The sequence below is a fragment of the Apodemus sylvaticus genome, chromosome 11, assembly GCF_947179515.1.
Source record: "Apodemus sylvaticus chromosome 11, mApoSyl1.1, whole genome shotgun sequence".
In the NCBI taxonomy this organism is placed as follows: domain Eukaryota; kingdom Metazoa; phylum Chordata; class Mammalia; order Rodentia; family Muridae; genus Apodemus; species Apodemus sylvaticus.
The window spans coordinates 942,361-964,866 of NC_067482.1; the positions used below are offsets into that span (position 1 = coordinate 942,361).

The 22,506-nt window shown below is 39.0% G+C and overlaps 1 protein-coding gene across 2 annotated transcripts; it reads left to right on the forward strand.

The window, feature by feature from the left end:
- Positions 1-1,173: 1,173 nt before the first annotated feature.
- Positions 1,174-22,250, forward strand: LOC127696508 (transmembrane emp24 domain-containing protein 11). 2 transcript variants are annotated; one of them, XM_052199310.1, is made up of 5 exons: positions 1,175-1,362; positions 14,377-14,477; positions 20,536-20,661; positions 21,109-21,255; positions 22,034-22,250. In XM_052199310.1, the coding sequence occupies exons 1-5, from the start codon at positions 1,239-1,241 to the stop codon at positions 22,181-22,183; spliced, it is 648 nt and encodes a 215-aa protein (XP_052055270.1). In that variant the 5' UTR covers positions 1,175-1,238; the 3' UTR covers positions 22,184-22,250. The 2 variants fall into 2 exon arrangements, with proteins under 2 accessions (XP_052055271.1, XP_052055270.1); XM_052199311.1 differs by lacking the exon at positions 20,536-20,661 and having other exon boundaries at positions 1,174-1,362.
- The last annotated feature ends 256 nt before the right edge of the window (positions 22,251-22,506 follow it).

The following is a 22,506-nucleotide window of genomic DNA, read 5'->3' on the forward strand; positions in this document are numbered from 1 at the left end:
ATGGGATTCAGACTGTGCATGCTGTATAAAACTCTTGCACTTTATATGAAAACATACCCTATCATTATGAAATGAATGTGTTTTATTCAGGGAGAAAAATTGGTAGTGAGAAAATGTCACACACAAGACCATTATGACAATAAGGTCAGTGAAGTCTGTGAATATATAAATCACTCTAGATGAAGGATCTCCTAAATGTTATCAAAGTAGGAATAACAAAGAATTATTTGGCTTAGTAGTACACACCAAAGACACACATACAAATACACATTATTTCTGAACATCGGTGGTTGAAGGTCAGTATCATTTTCTCTCAAAGTTTTGTTCTTGGCTTTTATTTTTTAACTGTTATTTTGTGGTTTATTTTTGATGGTATAATTTAATTTTTTTCTTTATATTTCCTGTCTCCAAAACACCACTTGTACCCCCTACCTATACTCCTCTATACTCCTATACATGGCCTCTTATTTCATTAATGCTTACTGAATGCATATATGTATTTGTGTATACACATACATTTTGGGATATAAATATGTATATACATATAAATATTTGTAGAGACCATGTAAAAGTACATGTATTTATGCTCTGGTGGCTCATTATTTGGTACTACATGGCCAATATTTGTTCCCTTTCCTGGCTGTGACAACCTCTTCCATACCCAGATTTACCTCTTCCTGTAAATGTCATGTAGGCTACAATCTTTGTGAGCTTTCTCCCTTCCGTGATGGCATGCACAGTGCAGTGACCCTGCTTCAGATCATATTTTGTGGGCCATATTGGTAAGACCTCCTGGTCTACCTATTCTCTTTCTACAGGATTTATGCTCACAGCCAGTTTCATCTTCCTTTGATTCTCAAGATCTTTTCCACTATCTACTTTGCTTTTCCCTGAGCCTTGGATGAGGGAAAAAATTTTAAGAGGATACACTGCATTGTTTCCTTTAACTGACTGCCCTGACAGTAACTATCACTCTATTACAACAGCTTTAAAACAAGAATATCTAAAGGAACTCTGACATTATCTCAAGAAACACCCCAAAATAAAAGTGTTTTTTTTTTTTTTAATCTGGTTCATTGGAGTGTGTGGCACTTATCTGCCTGGGTGTAGGCACCAAATGTCACTTCTCACAAAAATCAATTTTAGACAATTACAGTAAAGTGCAAACACCTAATAAACAGTCACTTGTAACTGCTCCATTTCAAAGAAAGGATCTTGGAGTAGTTAGTGCTATAGAAATGCAAATTCAGACAATTCTTTTAGGTTTTAGCTTTTCATTTTCGGCTGCTTTTTATTTCCATGCTGGAGAGCGAGAAGAAAAATGTATAATTGAAGATATTCCAAGTGACACATTGATAACAGGTAAGACAGATTTTTTCTTCTGACAATGTTGAGAAACAATGTCGTTTTATGCTGTAATGCTAATCTTCAGAGATCTGTATTGTTCATCAGTGATTATAATGGTAAATAGTTTTTTCTCTGATATTTTTTAAGTTAAGTAAAACTTACATGAAAATTTCCTTCAGGGTGAAATTTATAATTTATAAAACGAGAAGCCTATGTCTGACACCTCAATATAACCTTGATTTGTTTTAGGGCTGTCATTTTCTCCAGTAGAAAAACCTCTGAGGTCACTTAGCAAATTAATTATGATTAAATACACAGAACATATGTGAGAATTTCTGACAACTCTAGTAAATCAGGACACACAGCCTGAGTCTAAATGCTTCAAAGCTCCTGAGCTCAATGAAACTATGGGAGGGGGGTCCTACCTTTCAGAGCCGGACTATGCTGACCACACTATCACCACAGTGATTTCCTTATGCTCCCAGTTACAAACACATTGCTACATAGGTGACTTTCACTCATCTTCTGAGAAAGAAGTAAGCACTCAGTAGTTTCACAATCATATTCAAAGTCCTAACATGTAAGTCAGAATCAATATCAAATTTTCTAATTTATAATATGAGAAAGGAAAAGCTAAATGTAACATGATTCATCAAATACTGATTATGTCTTTTATTGATTAATATTGAATCATTTCAATTGATCTTGACCATTATTCAGTGCTCTAATTTCAAGAATAATCTGTTTTGAAAATTTAAAATAAATTCAACAATCATGTAAGGCAGAGCTTGCAGCAAGCAAAATGGAAAGGTACATTATAGAATCTATATGTAGTATAGTAAGAAACTGAGTAGTAGGGGCTGGAGAGATGGCTCAGCGGTAAAGAACACTAACTGCTTTTCCAGAGGTCCTGAGTTCAAATCCCAGAAACCACATGGTAGATCACAACCATTCATAACAAAATCTGCCTCCTTCTTCTGGAGTATCTGAAAACAACTACAGTGTACTTACATATAATAAATAAAAAGAAACTGAGTAGTACTGCAGGCCTCCATGCAGTCAGTGACTGAGGGAAGAAGTTGCTTTTAAGGCTGGAGTGTTTGAAAAACATCCTGAATCCATATCTGAGCCCTGATACCTCCCACTGAGCCCTCTAACTCTGCCTCTGTTTCTGTGCTTGTAAAAACAATGCAGATAAAACAGAACATATTTCCTTGGATTATAAGGATATGGCCTAACAGAGAGGAAACACCAGGTCTGTGCAGTGTGTCCGAAGTGAGTACCAGGATACCTGGGTAAATCCTAAGTACATATGATGATTTTCCTGGTAATTCCTGAACTTTCAAACTATGGTCCCTGCAGGTATCATTCCAGGAAACTATGCAGACTAACTTCAGTCTCTATATTTTAAGTGTTTACTTTAAGATTTATTTATTTTATATCTGTGAGTACACTGTCGCTATCTTCAGACACACAAGAAGAGAACATCTGATCCCATTACAGATGGTTGTGAGCCATGTGGCTGCTGGGAATTGAACTCAGGACCTCTGAAAGAGCAGTCAGTGCTCTTTTTTTTTCTATATTCTTTGTTTACATTCCAAATGATTTCCCCTTTCCCAGTTTCCCCCTCCCCATATGTCCCATAAACCTTCTCTCCACCCATTCTCCAATCACCTCCCTCCTTTTTCTCTGTCCTGGTACTCCCCTACAATGCTAGATCAAGCCTTTTCAGGATCAGGACCCTCTCCTTACTTCTTCATGGAAGTCATTTGTTATGCTAATTGTGCCTTGGGTATTCAGAGCTTCTGGGCTAATTAATATCCACTTATCAGAGATTGCATTCCATGTGTATTCTTTTGTGATTGGGTTACCTCACGTAGGATGATATTTTCCAGTTCCAACCATTTGCCTAAAAATTTCATAAATTCATCGTTTTTAATTGCTATGTAGTATCCATTGGGTAAATGTACCACAGTTTCTGTATCCATTCCCCATTGAGGGACATCTGGGTTCTTTCCAGCTTCTGGCTATTATAAATAAGGCTACTATGAACATAATGGAGCATGTGTCCTTATTGCATGCCGGGGAATCCTTAGGGTATATGCCCAGGAAAGGTATAGCAGGGTTCTCCAGAAGTGTCATGTCCAGTTTTCTGAGAAACCGCCAGACTGATTTCCATAGTGGTTGTACCATTTTACAATCCCACCAGCAGTGGAGGAGTGTTCCCCTTTCTCCATATCCTCGCCAATACCTGATGTCTCCTGAGTTTTTATATTTCATGGTTGTGAGCCAAGCCTTTAACGGCTGAGCCATCTCTCCAGCCCATCTCCTGAGTTTTTAAGCTTAGCCATTCTGACTGGTGTGAGGTGAAATCTCAGGGTTGTTTTGATTTGCATTTCCCTAATGACTAATGATGTTGAACATTTCTTAAGGTACTTCTCAGCCATCCGAATTTCTTCAGGTAAAAATTCTTTGTTTAGCTCTGTACCCCATTTTTAATAGGGTTATTTGGTTCCCTTGGGTCTAACTTCTTTAGTTCTTTGTATACATTGGATATTAGCCCTCTGTCAGATATAGGATGGGTGAAGATCTTTTCCCAATTTGTTGATTGCTGATTTGTCCTTTTGACAGCGCCGTTTGCCTTACAGAAACTTTGTAATTTCATGAGATCTCATTTGTCAATTCTTGATCTTAGAGCATAAGCTATTGGTTTTCTGGTCAGGAACTTTCCTCCTGTGCCCATGTCCTCAAGGGTTTTCCCCAGTTTCTTTTCTATTAGTTTCAGTGTATCTGGTTTTACATGGAGGTCCTTGATCCACTTGGAGTTGAGCTTAGTACAAGGAGATAAAAATGGATCAATTTGCATTCTTCTGCATGCTGACCTCCAGTTGAACAAGCACCATTTGTTGAAAAGGCTATCTTTTTTCCACTGGATATTTTCTGCTCCTTTGTCGAAGATCAAGTGACCATAGGTGTGTGGATTCATTTCTGGGTCTTCAATTCTATTCCAATGGTCCACTTGCCTGTCACTGTGCCAATACCATGCAGTTTTTAACACAATCGCTCTGTAGTACTGATTGAGGTCTGGGATACTGATTTCCCCCAGAAGTTCTTTTACTGGTGAGAATAGTTTTAGCTATCCTGGGTTTTTTGTTATTCCAGATGAATTTGAGAATTGCTCTTTCTAACTCTGTGAAGAACTGAGTTGGGATTTTGATGGGGATTGCATTGAATCTGTAGATTGCTTTTGGCAAGATGACCATTTTTACTATATTAATCTTGCCAATCCACGAGCATGGCAGATTTTTCCATTTTCTGAGGTCTTCTTCGATTTCCTTTTTCAGAGACCTGAAGTTCTTGTCATTCAGATCTTTCATTTGTTTGGTTAGAGTCACACCAAGATACTTTATATTATGGCTATTGTGAAGGGTGTCATTTCCCTAACTTCTTTCTCAGCCTGCTTATCCTTTGAATATAGGAAGGCAACTGATTTGCTTGAGTTGATTTTATAACCAGCAACTTTGCTGAAGTTGTTTATCAGCTGTAGGAGTTCTCTTGTGGAGTTTTTTGGATCAATTAATCTATCATATCATATGCAAATATAGATAATTTGACCTCTTTCTTTCCAATTTGTATCCCTTTGACCTCCTTATGTTATCTAATTGCTCTAGCTGGAACTTCAAGTACTATATTGAAAAGATATGGAGAGAGAGGGCAGCCTTGTCTAGTACCTGATTTTAGTGGGATTGCTTCAAGTTTCTCTCCATTTAGTTTGATGTTGGATACCTGTTTGCTGTATATTGCTTTAACTATGTTTAGGTATGGGCCTTGAATTCCTGTTCTTTCCAAGACTTTTAGCATGAAAGGATGCTGAATTTTGTCAATTGCTTTTTCAGCATCTAATGAAATGATTATATGTTTTTTTTTCTTTGAGTTTGTTTATGTAGTGGATTACACTGATGGATTTCCTTATATTGAACCAGGAGAAGTAGAAGGCAGGAAATCATCAAACTCAGGGCTGAAATCAATCAAGTAGATACAAAGAGAACCATACAAAGAATCAACAAAACCAGGAGCTGGTTCTTTGAGAAAATCAACAAGATAGATAAACCCTTAGCCAAACTAACCAAAGGGCACAGAGACAGTATCCAGATTAACAAAGTTATAAATGAAAAGGGAGATATAACAACAGAAACTGAGGAAATTCAAAAAATCATCAGATCTTACTACAAAAGCCTATACTCAACACAACTGGAGAATCTGGAGGAAATGGACAGTTTCCTAGACAGATATCAAACACCAAAATTAAATCAGGATCAAATAGATCATCTAAACAGGCCCATAACCCCTAAAGAAATAAAAGGGGTCACAGAAAGTCTCCCAACCAAATAAAGCACGGGACCAGATGGCTTCAGTGCAGAATTCTATCAGACCTTCAAAGAAGACCTAACACCAATACTCTTCAAACTATTCCACAAAATAGAAACAGAAGGAACACTACCCAACTCCTTCTACGAAGCCACAATTACACTGATACCCAAACCACACATAGATCCAACAAAGAAAGAGAACTTCAGGCCAATTTCCCTTATGAATATCGATGTAAAAATACTGAATAAAATTCTTGCCAAACAAATTCAAGAACACATCAAAATGATCATCCACCATGATCAAGTAGGCTTCATCCCAGGGATGCAGGGATGGTTCAATATACAGAAATCCATCAATGCAGTCAGTGCTCTTAACCACTGAGTCATCTCCCCAGTCACCTAAGTTCGGTTTCTTAAACTCAACTTTCACTATAGAAAATTTTGAAATGTGTCAGGTGCCATGTTTGAAAAATATTAAATTACTAAAACCCCAAAGACAAGCAATAGAAAGACATCCAGAGACAATTCAGAAGGAACTTTGTAACTGCCCGCAGTTACATCGAACAGGTTACCTGGAAGGGAAATTGGGGATGTATGGGAAGGCAGCAAAAAAGAGATGGAGACCAAGATAACACCTGCTATTCAAGGTCTCAAAGTTTAATGAAGAACTCCCAATATATATAGGCGGTGGGGGGGGGGGGGGTCTGGAAGCTTCTCAACAGAATCAGTTCAGTTGCTCCACATGGTTGACCCAGGAGTTTCCACTCAAAGACTGGTAGAGGAACTTCACATTGGTCAATAAAGTTCCTGCCAGGTAGCTTGGCATCTCAGTAAAGCTCTCTACATCTCCTCCCTTTTTATTAGTTTTAAGATGAGAACATAACCAAGTGAACAATCATCCATCAAAGGACAGTGGGCATTAACCACGGGGGTGGGAGGGAGTAGTGACCTGGTCCTCCTAAATACGTTATGGTGTCTTTTTATGGTGGAGAGGGCTTAGGCTTCCTTGTCATTTGTTAGTCTAAGGAACACAAACACCAACCTCTATGTATCCAGCTTCACAGGGGACTCAGAGGCAGAAAACATGGTCCTCCCTTGCGGTGCTTTGCCTCGCACCTCCCACTGGTGCCCATGTATGCTCATAAGCAAACACACATAGATCTGAGTTCTATGCAGCTCTCGTAAGAGGTCCACTTGTATAGGGTTTTGATGTCAGTCGATTTATTGCCAAACACCCTGCAAGTGCCTTTAACAGACATGCCAGTTTTCAATCCAGGAGAGCCTGAGTGGAGACAACCAATCTGCTTAAAATATAAGGTAAAGAGTTAGAAGCAAAACAAAATTAACTTGTCTGCAGATATCCCAAGGTATCTAATTCAGTTGTAAATTAGCAGCTTTCGACTGTGCCACAGATGTTTTTAATTCTTTTATCACTTTGAACTCCAAGGTCTTGTGATGTCTAACTCTATTGTGCTGGTCTATGATCTCAATGACAGGTAAAGCCAGCAGGACAGATATATCCTGTCCTTCCCTTTGAGCCTGACCCACAGCTCTTTCCAGAAGTGATTGGTGCACCTCAGGATCATTGCTCCTTCCTACACTTAATACCCTTTTTAATCTCCTGTAGCTCATTAGTCAATTTCTGCAACTTAATTTCAAACTCCAATTTATGTAGTTGTACATCCATCTGAGTATCATCTTGTACAGTAAAGACTATAAGTGGAGCAGAAGGTGCACTAGGAGGCCAATCACCATAATACTTGCCAGCTCCTTGGTCTGAATGAGCTTTCTCCTCTAATATTAGCTCATCAGTAGTATCTCTATATCTTTCTAATTTAGGGTTGAGAGGACCCTTTTCTGAGAAAGTCCTTGTTGGCAGGCATCCTTCTTGAGATTCCTCAAGTTCTCTCTGTGTGCTATCTGATGCCTGTGAGTTTTCTTCATCAATAACATTTTTATAAGGGAACCATGGGCAACAATGATCTATCTGGTCTATAAAACCTTCTAACCATTGTTTTTCAAGCCCTTCTCCTTTCACCTGAAGCAGCTCTTGAAGGCTGCGGACAAACGCCTATAAAGTTCCTATCCCATTTTCCACTGTCAACCCCTAAGTGAGTTCAGCGCTGGGTCAACAATGTCCTACTAATCCTGTATCCTTCTGCACCTACAACAAAAGCTTAAAAAGGTGAAATCTTAGACTAGTGCTAGTATTTAACTCCTGTAGTTGCTCATCGTGCAGGATACCATCTTTTTCTGTTTACTGTGAAGCTTTGCCAAGACAGGGTCACCTCAGGAAACCTTCCCATGTCCGGCCACATGATTGGGAAACAACATGTAACTGCCCACAGTTACATCAAAAGGGGTTACCTGGAAGGGATCTGGGGATGTATGGGAAGGCTGCAAAAAAGTGATAGAGACCAAGATAACACCTGCTATTCAAGGTCTCAAAGTTTAATGAAGAACTCCCAATATATATAGGCAGGGGGAAAGGTCTGGAAGCTTCTCAGCAGAATCAGTTCAGTTGCTCCACAGGTGGCTAGTATTTTTCAGGAAACTGCAGGTCCTTGAAGAATAGGCTTCACCTTTGTCTGAGCACTCCACCCTAGGCAGAGGGGATTATGGCTGGCACAGGAGTTCCCACTCAAAGGCTGGGAGAGGAATTTCACAGTGGTCGATATATTTCCTGCCAGGTGGCTTGGCACCTCAATAAGGCTCTCTACAGAACTTAAATAATTTTAGTTTTTGAAAGAAAATATGGAAACACATGAAAAGAACGGGGATTTTTTACTATGGAAATATTTTAAAAATACACATACACAAATGCACACACAAGAATCAGAAACTACAAGATCTGAAACTAGGAACTCACAGAACAGATTCAATAGAGCAGGAGGAGAAGGAATAAGTGAAGGAGACTGGGTTACTAAACTAGAAGAGGCCTCAAAAGAAAGGTAAAGACCAGAAAAGACTGTGAGAGGCATGGAGAAGCCAGGCAGGTGAACATTCTTATATCCAAAGCCCCACATGGAAAGAGAAAAGTAATAGATGCACTATGAAAAGAGCTGTGGGAACTAATGAAACTAAAAGATCTCAGTGTACTCAGAGGAGTGTGAAGTTGGAAGCCACATCCAGGCACCACAATCCAAGTGCTAAGGGCCCAACACCAGAGTCTTCTCTTTAATCTCCACTGCATTTATGGATATTCCAGTAATGTTCTAATAGAATTATTAACACTTTTTTTTAAATCGCCTTATTGATAAGACTTTATTTTTCATTATGAAATGTTCTGAGCTCCTTTAAATTCTGTTCAAAGCCAAATCTGGCTTGAGTTCCATTTGCTATGTGAACACACCAAGGATAGTTCACTGGACTCAGTCAGATAAGCCTATGTTCTGGCAACAACAAGGACTCTGTGTTCTCACATCCTTGCTCCAGAACGGAAAATCCTACAGAGCCAGTGATAATCCTCAGCTTTGATAGTGTATAAATGAGCACAAAAGCAATATCAAACACACCATAGAAAGAAGTGATAATTAAAAAATATACTCCCATCTTAATGTTGAAGTTAATAGTAAAATGCAAATGAACATCTAAATGACCTGGAATCTGTGAAACCTCTCTGAGCCAGTCATCAAAGGATGTTTTTCTCATTGAGGCTAAACATGGACCACAAAGGAACTACAAAATCTACCACTTTACAGATAGAGAAAATACTTTAAAGTCACTGTGACTGTCTAATAGCTGGTGACCCTGAGCCATTTCAGTTATCAGGGGACAAAGAGTCCCTGGGCAGAAAAGCACCTGGTATGTCCCTGACTTGCTGCAGGTGTTTTGTCAAGGTCGGCTCCCACTTCCTGAACTTTGTCTCTAATGTTACAAACATGGCTTCTGAACTGCTGCTCTAAGTGTGATGGAGAAGCAGGAATGCCTTCAGCTCTGATCCCTTAAGGAATGGAAAGACATTTGAGGGGCACAAGCCTGTGCTGGAAGTAGAGAGAGGGACAATACGGAACTTGACAACTAAAGGAACTCCAGGAAGCCCAGCATAAGAAAGCCTTGCCTGGAAACTCCTATGATACATTCTGTGTATTCAAAGTTGTTTCCCATAGTTTTACCTAACAGTGTTCCTTAACAATAAACTAGAGATAGTTCTGTGTGGAAAGAAACTGAAGACATCTTCAATGATACATATGGAGGCCAGGGTATTCCTCTAGCCAAGGTGAGCCTTGGGTAACTTTTCTCATTTCTTTTTCTTTTTTAAAATGAAAAGTGTTTTCTTCTTTTTTGTTTTTGATGCTCTGTGTATGCTTGAGGGAGCAGTGTATGTGCATAGCTATGTTTCCCTGCTGTGGCCAGAAGAAGGTATCAGATCATGAGGAGCTGCAGTTACAGGCAGTTGTAAGCCACCTGATATAGATGCCGGGAAGTGAACTCCAGTGCTCTGGAAAACCAAGCAAGAGCTCTTAACCACTGAGCCTTCTCTCTAGCCTCTGTTTTCTTTTCATGCTTCCTTTCTTTCTTTCTTTCTTTCTTTTTTTTTGATTTGGTTTTTTCAAGAAAGGGTTTCTCTGTATAGCCCTGGCTGTCCTGGAACTCACTCTGTAGACCAGGTTGGCCTCGAACTCAGAAATCTGCCTGCCTCTGCCTCCCAGAGTGCTGGGATTACAGGTGTGCACCACCACCACCCAGCTTCATCCTTACTTTCACTTTCTAAAAAATGAGGCACCTAGTCCCTTGTAACAAGGAAAGACTTGGAGACAAGAAGACTTGTTGGGAAATCTAGTGATCATTCCTAAAAACAGACTAGTGAAAAAATACTGCTGGGCATGGAGAACACACGAATATTTCCTTCCTTTGAAAGGGGTCCTGAGAGTATCCTACCCCTCTGCATAAGTACAACATGGCTTTTAAGTACAAGTCTTATTACAGACCATGAAACAAGAGAAAAGTGGTATATTAAAGGAATATTGCTCAAACTCCAGTAGGAAAGACCTCATTCTCGGCTCTGTTGGAGCTCTCGCTGCTCCCAGCAGTGCCCTGGAGCCTGATTCCAGGATTCAAATATCAGTGATTTGCTGATTAAAGGCTCCCAGAGAGAAGGGGAGATACTGAGAAGCAAATTCAGATCTACTAACACCCATCCTGAATTCTTGGGGGAGCATAACAACATGGGATGCTGCTGACATATGACCCAGAAATTCCACCCCTAAGTTTATAACCCAGAGAACTGAAAGAGGGTGCTCCCTACACAGAACTTTAGGTGCCATTGTTCACAGCAACATTCAATAATCATAAAAGAAGATAGGTAAATGCACAGACAAAATTAAGAGCTATGAAAAAGTGTTTCTTTTACTCCACGTGTTTTGAAGCTCTTGGCAAGCTGTGAGCATGGTGGCAAAGCCACTTGTTCCGCAGGTGAAAGTGTGTGGAGACCTCTGTCCCAGGAGTTGTTCCCTCAGTCTGCACTGACCCCTTTCCCAAGTTCACTCCTCCCATGTAACTAATGCTTCCCTTCTGACATCTGCTGGCCACACTGGACATGACATCTCCCTTCGTTTTTGTTTTGTGTTGTTTTTTTCCTGCTTTCCTGAGGCATGAAGGGGAGTGGCTTGTACTTAGGGCTAGAGGAATCTGGACAAAGGCAAGCAGGAATTACCCTCCATCTCTGGTAATGCAATATCACTGGAATACTGAGATTTTAAAATGAGGATCACACTGGAGTTCGTCAATTCAAAATCCCACATTTAGCTTAAGCATTAGTGAACCTCAACCAAATAGCTAAACACTATTCTAGGCTTATTATGATATCTTTAGGCCTAAAAATTATTTTTAAAAGAGGAATAAAATGTCACTTGCTCTCTAGAACCTCAAAGGATGCAGATGAATGCAAATTTTCTTACGAAAAAGCATTCACAAAAACGAACATACTGACAAGAACAGTTCCATGTTCATAGCAGCCTTATTTATAATAGCCAGAAGCTGGAAAGAACCCAGATATCCCTCAATGGAGGAATGGATACAGAAAATGTGGTGTATATATACACAATGGAGTACTATTCAGCAATTAAAAACAATAAATTCATGAATTTTTTAGGCAAATGGATGGGACTGGAAAATATCATCCTAAGCGAGGTAACGCAATCACAAAAGAATACACATGGAATGCAATCATTGATAAGTGGATATTAATTAGCCCTGAAGCTCTGAATACTGAAGATACAATTAGCATATCAAATGATTCCCATGAAGAAGGAAGAAGAGAGCCCTAATCCTGGAAAGGCTTGATCCAGCATTGTAGGGGAGTACCAGGACAGAGAAAAGGGAGGGGGAAAGATAGGAGAATGGATGGAGAGAAGAGGACTTATGGGATATATGGGGAGGGGGGAACTGGGAAAGAGGAAAGCTTTTGGATTATAAACAAAGAATATACAAAATAAAAATATATATTAAAAAATAAATAAAAGTTCTCAAAGCTACAAATTGACAGTAATAATAACTTGGGCTTTCATCTAGTAAACATAACATATATTCAGAATTTCTAGGCTTACAACTATTATAACATTATGGTTGTAATAGGGAGTCAAATGTGCTTCATAAAGCAATGCAGTCTTGACTGGAGTTTCTTATAAATAAGGATCTCACTTGACCAAGACTTCCTCTTCTTCATATTGAGGATGTAATTCATGGAAACAAAATTCTCACAAGCTTGAAAATACACAAATTGATTAAGATGCCAGAAATTTTTTCTTAGGGCATAACAAGGGGTATTTAAATGAAGGCATCTATAAATATAATTTAAAAGTTCTACAAAAATAAGTTGTGGCCACTGACAGAACAGTGGCACTCTAACCATCCTAGCAAGTCTCAAGGGGGCAGGATTTGGTGATAGAAAAATTGGAAATCCTGACTCCTTGCACAGCAAAACACTGGGAGAACCTCAGCAGGAAAGATGCAGCAAGAACCAGATGTTTCTGAAAATGGCAAACGCACAGCAGATTTCTAGTGGTCATTTATTTGGAAAGTTAATGTCCTCATTCAATAAATGAGTTTGCTTTTTCCAGGAGCCTTCAACTGCCTCAGCAGAAGTGCTTTGTCACTTTTTGTCCTTACTACCTAAATTGTCCAATGTTCCAATGTACTTGAAAAATAATGTGTTCTGCTGTTGTACCACACAGTGGTCCACACATGTAGGAGGGTCTGTTGGTGCTGCAGTTCTTCTGTGCTCCTGTTGATTTTATGTCCGGTTACAGGAGCTGTTTAGAGAGCTGTGGAAACATCAATAACACAGATTTGCTTAGTTCATATTTAGGTTCTATTTTCTTTATCCCATGTGTTTAGAAGCACTATCATTTGGTGAACTTATGAAGGTTATGGCCTTTACTGTCTCTTATCCCTAGTACGTTTTTTTGCTCTAACATCCACTTTATCTGAGCTATTCAAGCCTTTGTTAAATCATGCCAGAATGACCTATCTTTCACTTCTTAATTTACCAAGAACACTGCTCAAACTTATTTTCTCATAGACTGCATTATAATTGGGTTTTTAAAGTCCAAAACCTGAATACTACACTGACTAGCACAGAGCTTATATTCTGCATAGAAATGTTTCATAAACTCTGTGTGTGTGTGTGTGTGTGTGTGTGTGTGATCAAATATGTGGAGGCCAGAGGTCAATCTTGACTTAAGTTATTTCTTAGGAGTTAGGAGTTGTCTATGTGTTTTATTTTGTTTGGCTTTTTGTTTTCAAATATTGTTTGGTCAGTGAGCTTCCTGTCTCTGCTACCCAAGCACTGGGATTATAAGTATATACTACCACACCTGTTTTTTTTTTAACATGAGTACTAGTGAGCAAACCCAAGTCTTCATATTTGTACCAGCAAGCACTTTACTGAGTGAGCTACTTCCATAGCTGTTGTGGATGGGTGTGGTGCTATTCTTGTGAACCAATCCCCTAATGAATAAAGGGGCCAATCACTGGGTGAGTAGGCAGGACTTTCAGGTTGTATGGAGGAAGAGAGGAAGCAGGAGGGAGTTACTCCCTTTGGGGCTGGGACAGCAGAGGGGTGACATGTAGCTGCTAGAGTTTCCTAGTATCATGGAGGATCTGCAAAAATATGCCACCAGAGGAATCAGATTTTAATAAGGCTTACAAAATTAGGTTTTAGTTGTTGTGCCCAGAGAGTGAGATACCATTGTTTCTGAATTAAGTTTGTATTGTGTTTTTTTCACATGACTCCTCTGATTTCAAGAGAGAAAGGTACAGTGGCTAAGAATGAGTTTGACTGAGGTGCTCCAGAAAGGCTGTGAAGGATTTGAAGCAGGAATGGTGTGGTAGCGACTGGACAGTAGGAGCCTAGGGAGCTTGAAGGAGACATTTTAGGAGCACCGGGCCAGTGAATCGAATCTCCAATGCATGGCCAGCCAGGCCACTGGGATGGAGAGTTAGAGGTACAGGTGCGGGAATGTGCCAGTTTTAACTTTAAACTTTTCTTTTAACTTTTTAATATCTCCTGTAACACATAGCCCTGTTTTTTGCTTGTTTGTTGTTTTAATAGAAGGTCTCACTTTGATATAGAAAAATTAAGAAATAAATTAATTTAACTTAGTGGCAATTATGTATTTTCTGTGCCTTCTAATAAGTGTTTTGGATTTTGTTACAGGGACATTCAAGATACAGCAGTGGGACATAGGTAGACAAGACTTCCTTGAATCTGCTCCTGGCTTAGGAATGTTTGTGACTGTTACAACATACAATGATGAGGTAAAATACCCTTCTACATTGTCTCTATTTCTAGTTGTAAAAGCTCAATCAGAAGTTTCAGTCTTTTAAGTAGAAATGGACAAAATGCAGAAAATGGGCCTATGAGATAGCTCAGTGGGTAAAGCATATTGGCTGCCAAGCCAATTGTCCTCTAACCTTCACACATCTGCCATAAAAAATAGATAGATGTTAATAGATAGATGATAGATAGGTAGATGATAGATAGATAGATAGATAGATAGATGATAGATGATTGGTAGATGGTAGATAGATATCATTTTTGACTGTTTATTGGACAAACATTCCCTTTTAATGGTATATTAAGAGAAATACAGCACATGGCAAGATTCTTTAATGTTTCAATCAAATCAAAACTTGAAGACATTTAAAAACAGAATTGTATACATATGTGTATGGTGAGGTTTGTGTGGTATGTATAATGAACTGAGCAGTCCTACATAAACTAGTGATCAAGAAAATCCCTCATGGGTTATGGACACTACAAGAAAACTCACAGAATCAACTAACCAAGGATTATAGGGTTCAGACACTCAACTGACAATCAGGGAGGCTGTATGGGTCTGACCTAGGCCCTCTGCATGTATGATAAGGTTGAGCAGTTTGGTTTCCTTGTAGGACTCCTAACAATGGTAACAGTGGCTGTCTCTGACTCCTGTGCCTGCTTTCAGAAACTGTTTTCTCCTACTGGGTTGCCTCATCCAGCCTTAGTCTTATTGTGACTTGATCTGCCATGTGTGGTTGCTGTCCCTGAGAAGCCTGCCCCTCTCTGAAGGGAAGAGGAGGAAGAATAGATCTAAGAAAGGTGGTGGGGAAGGCGCTGGAAGGAGAGGAGGAAGGGGAAATTTTGACAGGATGTAATATATGAGAATAGAATAAATGAAGACAAAATATATTTTTGAAAAAAAAAGAAAATCGCTCATAAACATATCCACAGTCCAACCATAAAAACACAATTGCTCAGTTGAGACTCCTTTCTAAGGTGATTCTAGGCTGTGTCAAATTGACAATGCTAAGGAGAACACGAGGCCAGCTGCATTTTAGCTTGACTCTTCTGAGTTCTAAAGCTTCACATTTTACATTTAGATACAGGATTCATTGAGTTACAATCATTATAAAATGTATAACCCTTGTCTTGAAAACCCTTGTCTTTCAGTCCCTCTTCTCTGTTTAGCTCAGACCTCATTTTCCCTACCCCTGTCTCTTCCTTATCCAGGTGTTTCCACCTTCTACTATAACCTCTCCAGCTTACAACCCCTCGCCCCCACCCCCACTCTAGGAAGTAGTTCTTGGATGCACAAAGTGAAGTGACTCCTCAGGCTGCCACACGTGTCAGGCCAGCATAAAACCCCCTTGCTTTCTCTTAGTCTCTCACCTGACTAGGAAACTGCTTTGGAAAGTGCTTGTCTCTAGGGCTGTGCTAGGTTAGAGAACCAGTTTTTCTACTCAGCAGGGGTTTCTTAAAAGTTTTTGTCTCCTCACGGTTCCTGGGGTGAGTCTCCCCTGATTCTACCCTGAATTCAGCTATGTGTTTCCTAATCTCCCCTTTATTCTAGCCTCCTCTCCTTCAGTCCCTCCTGCTTCTTCCTCAATGTCTTCCTCAGCATCTCCCTTGAATCTCTCTTGAGCCCCTATTTCCCAGAAATCTCTCCATCCCTGCTGGAGTTCCTAACTCCTATTTCCTGGTTCAACTCATTGGCCATAAGCTTTTTATTGACAGGAAATAAAAATTATTCTCTCTCTCTCTCTCTCTCTCTCTCTCTCTCTCTCTCTCTCTCTCCTCTCTCTCTCTCTCTCTCTCCCTTCCTCCCTCCCTCCCTCCCTCCCTTTCTCTCCCTCTTCCTCCCTCTTCCTCTCCCTGTCCCTCCCTCTCTCTCCCTGTCTCCCTCTCTTTCCTTCCCTCTCTCTCCCCCTCTCTTTCCCTCTCTCTCCCTCTCCCTTTCTTCCTCTTCCTCCCCTCACCATCTCCCCACCCCCTCCCCCTCTTCCTGCTTTCTTTTATAACCCAGTGAATACAATTTGTGCTACCCACATAACTCATGGGTTTAGGATTATCCACATCAATAAAGAAAACTGACTCACCCCAAAAGTCATTAATAGCCACACTCCATGCTAGAATGTCAATTGGCTTGATATTATGCTGATCTTATGTATGCAATCATAGCTGCTGTGAGTTCATGAATAAACAGTTCTACCATATCAAGACAACATCATTTTCTTATTTTTATCCCTGACTTCTACCTCCTCTTCCATGATGGTCCCTGGGGGCTGGGGGGCTGGTGATGGTGGTGGTGGTGGCATTTACTTTTGTTTGGGGAATTTTGTGAGTGGTAATTTTTTTCTTTTTTCTTTTTACTTATTCCTCTTTCATACAATACACCCCAACTGCAGCCTCCCCTCAGTCCTCACCACCACCTCCCCTCTCCCCCAGATGTGCTGCAACTCTATACCTCTTCAGAAAAGACCATGTCTCTCAGAGATATCAACCAACCATGGCCAAACAAGCAGAAATAAGATTATGCCCTAACCCTCTTATCAAGGCTGCAAAGACAACTCAGTAAGAGGAACCAGTCCTGGAAACAGGCAAAAGAGTCAGAGACACCCCTACTCCCACTGTTAGGAGCCCACAAAAAATTAAATAAGCAAAAATAAAAAAAAAACCAAGCTAAACAACCAGAGTATGAAGAGAACCTAATGTAGATCCAGGCAGGTTCTGTGATTGCCATTTCAGTTTCTGTAAGACCCTATGAACTCTGCTTAGTTGATTCTGTGTGCCTTGTCTCCTGATGTCCTCAACCTTTCTGGCTCCTATAATCCTTCCTCCCACTCTTCTATGGGGTTCCCCAAGCTCCACCTAATGTCTGGGTGTGGATCTCTGAATCTGTTCCCATTGAGATCTGAACTACCATTGCCCCAGCACATCTTGCAGGCAGGATATGTGTGGGTCAAAGATTTTGTGACTATGTTGGGGTCCCAGTCTGACCACTGGGGACCACTTTACATGGTTACAGAAGATGGCCAGTTCAGACTCCTATTTCCCCTTCCCAGGGGGGATCATGTGTCTCCCCCTTGAGCCCTCCTTGATACTTAGCCTCTCTGGGTCTGTGGATTGTAGTATGATTATCCTTTACTTAACAGCTAATATCCACTTGTGAGTATCTACCATGTTTCTCTTTCTAGGTCTGAGTTGCCTGCCTCAGGATGATTTTCTAGTGCCACCATTTGGCTAAAAATTCCATACTGTCATTTTTCCTAACAGCTGACTAGTACTCCACTGTGCAGATGCACCACATTTCCTTTATCCACTCTTTGGTTGAGGATCCCTAAGTCTTGAGGGGAGGGTCACCCCATTTGTGGCTGAGCACTCCACTCACATTTATTCCCTGCTTTCTGACCAATTGTCAGCCCTCTCTTGTTTAATTTTAGCTTACTAATGAGCATGGGTATTTTATCTGCTTGTATGCATCAGGCCTTTGGAGGCAAGAAGAGGGTATCAAATCCCTTGATACTGTAGTTATAGATGGTTGTGAGCTACTTTGTGGGTACTGGGAAAGGAATCTGGATCCTCTGAAACAGCCATTAGTGCTCTTAACAGTGAAGCCAGCTCTAGTCCTTCCTCTCCTTTCTGAAGCTGAGCAATAAGAGAACTTTTTTCATTTTTCCCAAGTTGCCCTAGAATTGGCAATAAGAATAATGAAAGTCTACTTCAAATATTAATTTGTTACTTTACATATCATGTGGAAATGCTTATAAGCTGAGAATTCCTAATTATCCTGATTTAATATAATCTCACTTATACATAAGTATCATTAGGTAAATTGTTGCTAATATTTGGACAAACTATTATGTTAAATAAATTAAGAACAATCTACTTTACTTTTACCTCCACTGGTCCATTCTCTAATACTCACTTTTCTTTATGCAGATTTTATCTTCTGGTCTATGTCACTATCATTTTTATTGGAGAACATCGCTTAACTTTTCAGAGAAGGCAGTTCTGCTGACACATTCTCCCAATTCTCGTTTTTCCAATTCAGTAACTCTGGTCAACTCTCTTTTTTTGTTCTCTATTCTATGTTTACATTCCAAATGATTTTCCCTTTCCCAGTTCCCCCTCCCTATAAGTTCCCTAAGCCCTCTTCCCTCCACCCATTCTCCTATCAACCCCCTCCTATTTCTCTGTCCTGGTACTCCCTACAATGCTGGAACAAGCCTTTTCAGGATCCCTGTCTGGTCAGCTCTTAAGGACAATTTTGAAAGACCTAAATTAGTGGGTTCTTCCCTCCTGACACACTAACTATTACCTCCACTCTCCTCTTGTATAGTTTCCAGTCAGGCATCTTTACTCTTCTATAGGTAAAAGTCCCCTTCTATGTAATATGATATACATAGGTGGAGTTTTGTTGTGACTGTTTTGCTTTGGCATTAACCCTGCATGGTGTATCCTGAATTCTTTTTTTTTTTTTATTAACTTTTTTTTTATTTGATATCCTGAATTCTTTACATCCATATCTGGTATCTATCTGACATTAACTTGAAATTTTTATTTTTATTTAAAATACTCTCCAAAATGTGCTTCAGCTTTTGTCTGTGCTACTTTAAATATTTCTTATTTTCCTTTATCTCTTGCTGATACCACCAGTATGAATGCTAAGTTTTTGTAGTTGCCTCCACAGTTCTTGGATATTCTGTCTAATTTAATTTTCTTTTTGTTTTTTGGTTTTGGAAGTCAGTCTATTCTCAGAGTCAAAGAATCTATTTGCAGCAATAGCCAACCACTAATAAATAACCTAAAAACAGTCTTTATTTCTTTTTATAATGTATTCTGTCTCATCATTTATTTTCTTAGTGTTTCTCTATTCATATGACTCACATTTTCTTGCAGGTTGTCCACTTTTCCCATTATCTTCTTTGGCACAGATTTTACAAAAATTCCTGGCCTGGTAATCCTTTAGCATAAAAATTATTGATCTGGCAATTCTAATATCCTTAATTCTAATATCCTTGCATATACACTGTACTCTCTTCATGCATGATTTCAACCTTTCATTGTGACATAGAGATATAGATGTATACATATAGATATGAAGTACATACTACAAGGAACCTAGTACCAGATTTCATGGATTTTTTTTACATGTACATTTTTGCTCTAGCGAGTTGTAATTCTTTGTACCCATCTGTGTTTCTCTCCAGTTTTGTGGAGAAGTTTATCATGTGAATTCAATTATCTAAGAACTGTGGTTTTTGATTTGCTAAGATTTTGCTTGTTATAATAGATAGCACAAACACACACACACACAAACACACACACACACATACACAGAGAGATATACTTTCAAAAACAATGTTTTTTATGAAAATAATATCTAAGATTGCTTCTATGAATTAGCATAAAGAGTCAGACATGGTGGTACATCTGTCATCCCAATACTCCAGAGATAGAGGTAGGTAGATTAAGAGTTTAAAGACATCCTAGGCTAGTAAGGGACAGCCATACACCCTGCATTAGTGCATGAACATCTTTAGTATAGATATCTGTTGTTTTTTGTTTTTTGTTTTTTTACTTTCCTTTACTGGTAAATACTGTTCCTTAGTTGATTTTCCTTATGTAAAAGTAACAATATTGCTATCACAAGTAGCACAGTAAATATTATCTTCTGAGTAACTTTGTAACTTCTACATGTTAATAAAATGCTTTTCTATAGGTAGGGTTGCTGAGTCAATGATTATATATTTTGTAAGTTTTAACACACATTGCTTAACTGCTACCAAAAACAGATTAGTTGCTCAGTCCTTCCAACACTGTCTGGAGACTATTTATTTCTCCATACCACCCAAGAATTTTAAAATCCTTACAAACCTCAGGATAAACAAGGGAAGTTTTGCTATAATTTGAATTTTTTTACTTGTAAGGCTGAGTATATTTCATGTTTCTTAACCATTTTGTTTTTCCTTAAAAGTCTATAATTTTAATACACCTATTAAAAATAAACATGAAAAATAGAGAATAATAAACTGTTGACACTCTTAACCCTAGGTATTATTATCCAAGTTATATGGTGCACAAGGGACATTCTATTTTACTTCACATTCATCTGGTGAACACATCATTTGCTTAGAATCTAATTCTACACAGTTTGTGTCATTTGGAGGGAGTAAGCTGGTGAGTATATGCCTATGTATCCTGTTGTTGAACACAACATCACTATTCAAGCATGGCATTGGTTTACTGAGTCAATCACCCACAGACTGACTGGGAACTTATCAAAGTTATGTGCACAGATGTTGGTACGACAACCAAAGAGGGAGCTGGAGAAATTGAAGGCATTCAAAAGGAACCATGAAGTTGATTAAATAGTTTGAAAAATAATTGTTGTGGGGAAAGGTTAAAAGAGCTGTGATTACTGAGGCTTGAAAACAAGTGAGAGTTGAAGTGCGAATAAATAATAGAATTCTAATAACGATGACATGGTACGGGGGTGATTCACTATTTTATAAATGTGTTAAGAACAGCTGAAAAGCTTCTGTATGTCAGTATACAAAATTCAGCTCTATGTAAAGAGAAACTTCCATACAAAGGTTTGTTTCTCCCTTTTTACTGTTTGTACAGCGGATCCACTTAGACATTCGAGTTGGAGAACATGATCTTGATGCAGCTATTGTTCAAGCAAAGGACAAAGTTAATGAAGTAACCTTCAAGCTTCAACATCTCATTGAACAAGTAGAGCAAATACTCAAAGAACAAGAGTATCAAAGGGTCAGTCTGTCTTTTCATCTTAGTTTATCTCTTCTTGTCAAAAGTTCATTTCTCAACGCAAAACCTTTGAACCAAGGAAAGAACAAACTGCCTGCCCCTCAGTCTTTCTAAGCTAGAGCTGTGTGGGTGTGAAGGGAGTAGGGAGAGAGTAACCTTTCTTCATTCGCTCTGATGGCCCATGAATTCCTTCAGAAAAGGAAAGTGAGGCTCATTGACCCCTTCATCCTCCAAAGTTACTAGCCAAGTGTTCACCGAGTAACAAAGGATGTGAGCTCATCCAAGGAATGCTTCCAGACATGTTCCAAACACTTGTAGAGACCCAAGTATGTGGGCATTCAGTGTCACAGTTTTAATCTTATGACACCAAAGGTTTTCTGAGTCACTGTGCTCACTGGATGCTGGCCAGACATGGACACAAGTCTACTCACTTAATTTCCCATAACCAAGTCTCAGTTCCTATATCTGAAAAATAAGGATGAGGTGCAGTATTTCAATACAGCAAGTGTGTGGCATAGATCCCATTTTCCTTGATGGTAAAAACTGTATAAAGTAATAGATCAAATTCCTGCAATGGACACCAAAGTAAAATAAATGTATTTTGTTAAATTGCTGTCTGACAGTTGGCTAAATAATAAATCGCATCTTAGAAAATCATATTCTACCTGTTATATCAAATGGATAAAATTAAATACCAAGAACACATTCAGGAAACTTTGCCTCAAAAATAACACACAAAGTACTTTAAGAAACTGAGACTTTTTATTCCTTTTCTGAATAGGACCGTGAGGAAAATTTCCGTATAACCAGCGAAGATACCAATACAAATGTTTTATGGTGGGCTTTTGCACAAATATTAATCTTTATCTCAGTTGGAACGTTTCAAATGAAGCACCTTAAAGATTTCTTCATAGCTAAGAAGCTTGTTTAAAATACTGTAAGTGAAAGCAAATCATTTGTACAATGTTTGAGTTAATAAACCAAAATACATGCATAAATGTGTTATTTTCTTATTTAAAATTATAGATATTGAAGTTAACATAGAATGGCATTCCTGCTTTTAAAAAAATGTTACTTTAATAAATTAGCTTCTAAATGAGTTAAAAATAAACATATCATTTTAATTTAAACTTGGTATAAATAAGCAACTACCAATAAGCTACAGATGCGATTTTATTTGGTCACAACACATATTAAAAAAAGAATTTTACATTCTCTCTCTCTCTCTCTCTCTCTCTCTCTCTCTCTCTCTCT

What these genes read in the sequence shown, in the direction of transcription:
- LOC127696508 (XM_052199310.1), top strand. Translation starts at nt 1,239, where the DNA reads ATGCAAATTCAGACAATTCTTTTAGGTTTTAGCTTTTCATTTTCGGCT. An exon ending in AAGTGACACATTGATAACAG is followed by an intron (nt 1,363 to 14,376) that starts GTAAGACAGATT and finishes ATTTTGTTACAG; the next exon opens with GGACATTCAAGATACAGCAG. An exon ending in AAGAACAAGAGTATCAAAGG is followed by an intron (nt 21,256 to 22,033) that starts GTCAGTCTGTCT and finishes TTTTCTGAATAG; the next exon opens with GACCGTGAGGAAAATTTCCG.